The sequence below is a fragment of the Bidens hawaiensis genome, unplaced genomic scaffold (genome assembly GCF_021521415.1).
Source record: "Bidens hawaiensis isolate Kalapana, Puna unplaced genomic scaffold, B.hawaiensis_p1.1 tig00030891_1, whole genome shotgun sequence".
NCBI lineage: Eukaryota > Viridiplantae > Streptophyta > Magnoliopsida > Asterales > Asteraceae > Bidens > Bidens hawaiensis.
The window spans coordinates 44,953-51,122 of NW_027505198.1; the positions used below are offsets into that span (position 1 = coordinate 44,953).

General features: G+C 37.1%; 1 protein-coding gene across 1 annotated transcript; it reads left to right on the top strand.

Annotated features, from left to right (window-relative positions):
• Positions 1 to 2,254: 2,254 nt before the first annotated feature.
• LOC143611368 (receptor-like protein EIX2) lies at positions 2,255 to 2,932 on the top strand. The gene has a single exon (XM_077085578.1). It carries the CDS (start codon positions 2,255 to 2,257, stop codon positions 2,930 to 2,932), a length of 678 nt encoding a protein of 225 aa, XP_076941693.1.
• The last annotated feature ends 3,238 nt before the right edge of the window (positions 2,933 to 6,170 follow it).

The window sequence follows — 6,170 nt, forward strand, 5'->3', positions numbered from 1 at the left end:
AACATACCTACTCCTACTTGCAGATTTAGGGTTTTAAGAAAGAGATGGGCTTGTAAATTAGGTGTTGATGGAGAAGAAACGACGTGTGTAAATTATATTAGGGTAGAAGCTTTCAAATTTGAATTTGCTGATGAGGTGTGAAGAGGAAGTTTTTGTAAATGAGATGCGTGAATGGGCTAAATGATGAGCACGATAGTAAATTTACTCTCCACGTGTTCACAGCTTCTATAAGGATGACACATGACAGAAATTATCTTCTTCCAAACATGTGGCACAAGCACTATTACCGCTTCCTCAAATGTTACATGCATCCAAACGGAGAGGGAATCCCTTCTTCAACTCAAACAAGCCCTTACAGACTCACATCATCTTCTGTCGACATGGAGCGGATTAGAATGTTGTGAATGGCATGGAGTCGGGTGTGATGGTCTAAACGGTCATGTTGTCAAACTTGATCTTCGATCTCCTGGGGAAATTATGTTCGATGATTATTGGCTCGAAGGTGATTTGAGTCATTCGTTACAGAACTTGAAGCATTTGCGTTATTTGGGCCTGAGCATAAACAACTTTACAGGGAACATTCCTAAATTCTTAGGATCGTTCGAAACGCTTGGAATACCTTAACTTGTCACAATCAGGTTTTTATGGAATAGTGCCTCATCATCTAGGAAATCTCTCAAGGTTACAATATCTTGATTTTAAGAATTGTTTTGTAAAGTATTATGATCAAAAAAAAGTTCCCCGTTATATGAAATTCTTACAAGCGCCGATCATCAATGATTTGGGATGGTGTCTTCGCTATCGTCATTAAGGTACTTGGATTTATCAGGGATAACCATTAGTAAGCATACAAATTGGTTCCATCCAGTTAACATGCTCCATTCTTTGCTTACATTAAACCTGGCATGGTCTGGTATTAGTATCCCTCCAATTAAATTCATCAATTTCACGTCTCTTAGTTCACTCGACCTTTCAAAGAATCACTTCAATTCCACCGTTCCTATATGGTTATCAAACCTGACCACCCTCGTTAGTCTGGACCTTTCAGAAAACATGTTATCAGGTCCTATTCCAGCAAGCCTTGGACAACTCTTGAGTCTAGAAGACCTAAATCTTAGTAATAACCAATTGATTGGAAACATTCCAATGAGTGTTGGGCAACTTTCCAAGCTCAAAAGTCTAGATCTCTCCTACAATTCATTGGTTGGGGTTCTTTCTGAAACTCACTTCACAAACCTAAAGAATCTGATTCATTTAGATTTGTCGCTGAATTCGTTAGCTTTGAATTTCAGCTCTCAATGGATTCCCCCCTTCCAACTAAAGAAATTTTTTGCAAGTTCATGCAGCATCGGACCCCACTTCCCAAATTGGCTTCAAACAACAACAAATCTTGAGAGGTTAGATCTTTCTAACTCGAGTATTAGAGATACAATACCAGAGTGGTTTGAGAACATATTGTATCATATTCTGTACTTGGATTTGTCCAATAACCAGATCAGTGGCAAACTTCCACAATTTCATTTTGTTAGTAGCAATGAGATAGGCGACCGGATCCTGAAGATGAACTCGAACAAATTTGAGGGAACACTAGCTACATTTCCGTATACTGTGCAGATTCTAGATCTCTCAGATAACTTACTGTCTGGACACTTTCCTCAAACAGATGGAACAATGAATCTAAGTCTGGAAGTTGTTAATCTCTCAAACAACCATTTCACTGGAATATTTTCGGTACACTTTTGCAAACTTTCTAGCATTTTGGTTTTGGATTTATCAAAAAATATTTTTCTGGAAGGCTTCCTGGGTGCTTAGGGAATCTGATTAGTTTGCAAGTGTTGGATCTTTCAAACAACAATATAAGCGGTTATGTTCCAAGTTCATTGGGTTCTCTTACAGACCTCAGCTCATTGCACTTGCGCAACAACAGATTGGAGGGGAATCCCCCGCTATCCTTACGAAATTTGACAAACTTGGTCACACTGGACATAGGGAGCAACTTCTTAGAGGGTACTATCCCTTTCTGGATTGGAGAAAACCTATCAAGCCTTAGAATCTTGGATCTCCGGTCAAATAAGTTTATAGGAAAGATTCCATTACAACTTTGCCAACTCAATGCTCTTCAACATTTAAACTTGGCAAAGAATAATATAACTGGGAGGATCCCTCATTGCTTCGTTAATTTGAGCGGTATGATACCAGTCATGTTAACTTCAGTTATTACGATTATTACTATGAAGAAAATATTTTGGCTTACATGAAGGGAATTGAGTTGGTGTACACAAGCACAATAAAGTTTCTCATATCCTTAGATCTCTCTAGCAACAAGATTAATGGAGAAATTCCAGATGTTCTAATGAACCTTGTGGGATTGAAGAGCTTGAATCTTTCAAGAAACCAACTCATAGGACACATTCCAATGATGATTGGAAATCTAAGTCAAATGGAATCTTTAGATTTTTCAATGAACATGCTGTCTGGTCGGATTCCTCAAAGTTTGACTAGCTTGAACTATCTAAGCTCATTGAACCCATCGTTCAACAACTTTTCCGGTGCAATCCCGACTGTAAATCAGCTCCAGACTCTTGCAGACCCCTCTATTTATGCAGGGAACAACAAACTATGTGGCCCACCATCATCAAGGAGTTGCAAAGGAAACAATTCACCACATAATCGTGTTGGTGAAGATGAAGATGAAGCATTGTGGTTTTGTAGTGGCATGGGATCGGGTTTCGTTGCAGGTTTCACAGGACTAGTTGGTAGCTTGTATTTCATCAGGGCTTGCAGGTTGTCTTACTTCAAGATTCTTGGGAATGTTTACGGTTGGCTGGATGGATTATTTCTGTTGAATCTTGCTCCTGGATGGATTATTTCTGTTGAATCTTGCTCGGCTAAGGAGGAAGTTTATCTAATGATCAGGTACTTCCAGAGATGAGAAAATAATAAATAGTACTGATCCAAATTTATGCACTAATTTGACTATCAAAATACTTATATTTGCATGCACCTAATTATCGATGGATCTGTTCGAGTATGACAAAATTACACCATGTGTGGACTTCAAATACACTAGAAAGACAAGGGTACATGCACCAATCAGCCGATGTCCCGATGATTGAGTGCTATGTGCCTTATGTCCAAGGTTTGATGCAAAACTACTATCGAGTCGGGGGTCTCATCGGAAGCAGCATCTCTATCCCTATGGGTAGAGGTAAGACTGTCTACATCTTACCCTCCTCAGACCCTATCATAGCTTTGCTATTGGTAGGATATATTGAGTACGATGATGATGACATTATTTGACGTTAGATGTACCCAATATGTACTCATGCTCTTTCAGATCAGAGAAAATGTAAGGAACCGAACAAATGGGTCCCACAATAGGGGAAGGAAGGCATGACTTTGCTACATACCAAATGCCCTCTTGATATGTATATTGTATACCGAAAGGTTCAAAATGTTGTATATTGATTGATGTTGCGTTACAATAGAAAATCTCTCTATCTATTCTAATAAAACACTACTCATTCTTGCCACTTGTCAATCTTTTAGCCATCCTCACTTTTTTAACATATTTTAATATGTGGTCCTTATCTTTTAAGTTATTTCAGTATATAAATTCAATATTTTTATTAAATGTAATTCTAACTGTTTACAATAAATATTGTCAAACTATGCATATTTATATCATTTATGTATAATTTATATCATTTTAAAAGATAAGATTGTTTAATCAAATTGAAATGTTACTTTAATTGAATTATTATTGTATATTTTGTTTTTGAGAAAGGGTTGATTTACATTAGCATTGGTGATTTGACACTTAAGTAAGTTGATATATATTTATTTGATTTTCATATAGGAATTCTTAACTATTTTTTTAAAAGAAAAGTTTCATCTTCAAGTGAAATAAAGACAATGGATAAGGCTTTAGCCCCCAAGGTCTCCAATTTTAAGGTTGGTTATATAAACACCATGAATAAGTGTTCAAGTTATAACAAAAACATATTAAACGATGAAAATGACCATTAAGTTATTTGAAAAGACAAATATATTCGGGTTAGTTGTTTCGCTTTGTTACAATAAAGTTCGAAAAGAACCCCGATTCTTGTTTCGTTTTAAGACAACCCTGAGTTGAGGATGGGGTTTAGACAATAGAACAATAGACAAAAAAAAAGTATTAGACCATCCGTAGTCATAAAGTGGGAAACGCCACCACCTCCCATCTCATTGGATGATTTATTCCCTTGGCCCCACCATTTTTTTCAACCAGCGTTTTCTACACAACGCTGAGAGACTTTTTAAAAGCCAAAACACCCCAAAACGCCGAGGGGTGTGGTGTTCCCCGGCGTTTTGGGCCAAAACGCGCCCCCCAAAACGCCCGATTATGTTTGGTCTAAATGTGGAAGATGTAAATTCAAGAAGTCAGATGCTACAACTAGAATGTTTCAAGACTTTTAGGCTCATATTTCCCTCTAATTTGAGCATTAATCAACAACCCACCCACCCACCCACCCACCCAATAGTCCAATACCAATACCACAATCAATACATACTACAAACTTAGAACTAAACAAAGATGACACTTACATAATCTATATTGATTTTCAACCCTACTATGCAACATCGCTAGCCATCATAAAAACAAATAATATGTACTTTTTTTATTCTAAAACAACACATTACAAGACGAGCCCATTATGATTAAAACTCATTTTAACCCCAAAATAATCGCAACTTTTTTAATCAAGCCAGTTTGGAACTGAATCCAAATCGGTCAAAACCTATTTTGAACAACAACCAGTATCCGACCCACACGGTTTCCCAAGGTTAGCCAAAGGTTACAATGAACACTTCAAGAAGGAATAATTTTATTCCATTAGCAATCAAAATCTATAAATAAGAAAGGACATATAGGATGATATGAACATGTTTTAACTACCATTATAACCAAAATTAGCATTTATACCAAACAGTAACAACTCCAGTTATCAATAATCATCAAATCCCAATGCCACCTTTGCAAAAACACCATAAAACAATATCATAATCAACATTCAACAAGTAAAATTAACTTTATATTAAACAAACTCTGGTGATTAGTAATTGACAAATCCATTGACTTACCATGAAGACAAAACGCTTAAAAAAACTGTTATGGTGATTTTCATTTTTTTAATATTTTCTTCTTTAAAATGGTATCATGTAACTAGATTTAATAAACATGTAAATTTATAAATCATTTTGATTATTTTATGAATTTATTTTTACGGTTTATTTAACGGTCGCTATAGCATATGCATACTATATTGGTGTCATAAGAACTGTACCTATGTCATAACAAACCGATATCGGTTGAGTTCCCGTCACTTCTAGGAAGTGTTTTTTTTTCTTGAATGATCAACGAATCCTCCAAATAGGCTATTGACTAAATTCACTATATCGGAATACACTTGTCATTCGACCTGAGAAAAATTCTCACATAAGGCCAACACACGTGAACACTCGCTCGAAGGCACGACAGTGTGGTGGTGAGTAAAACCCGTTCAGTTCAAAGATCTAACTAGTGAACGTCACCTAATAAATGCCGCTGAAGCTAAATGTCGGGGGCATGCATCGAACCTGAGTCATATGGAACACCAAGTCTCTTCCTTATCACTTCACCACCAGCTCATTGACATCTTTTTTTTTCTTTTTAAACGACAACTTTATTGTGTATTATGCCACCGTACTCTCCAATTTTGAAGAACCCCATTTCCCACTCTAGCCAGACCATGTTGTCTTAACCAGGTCCATACCGACTTCAAAGTTTGGCTTGGGCATTACCCTGAGAAATCATACCATCAACTGCCACTTGACAGCCATCGTGCCACCACAAAAGCATAATTCTCTAGCAAAACAAGCAGCGGAACGGAAACTCCAATAAACTCGAGCTTCGAACAAACAATCTCACAAGAGGTAGTTCAAATCCTTCATTGGCATCTAGAATTAGAGGTCCACAAACCAATTATTTTCAAGAACCGTAACGAGGTTTGGTCAACAAAAGTCAAACCAGGTCGGGTAGGAATCTGTTCCGGGTATAGTTGAGCATTTAACCAGGTTTTCTAGTTTTTTTTTTGGGTTTTGACCGGGTATTTTCGGTTTTGACGGGTCCGGGTGGGTTGTGCACTCAT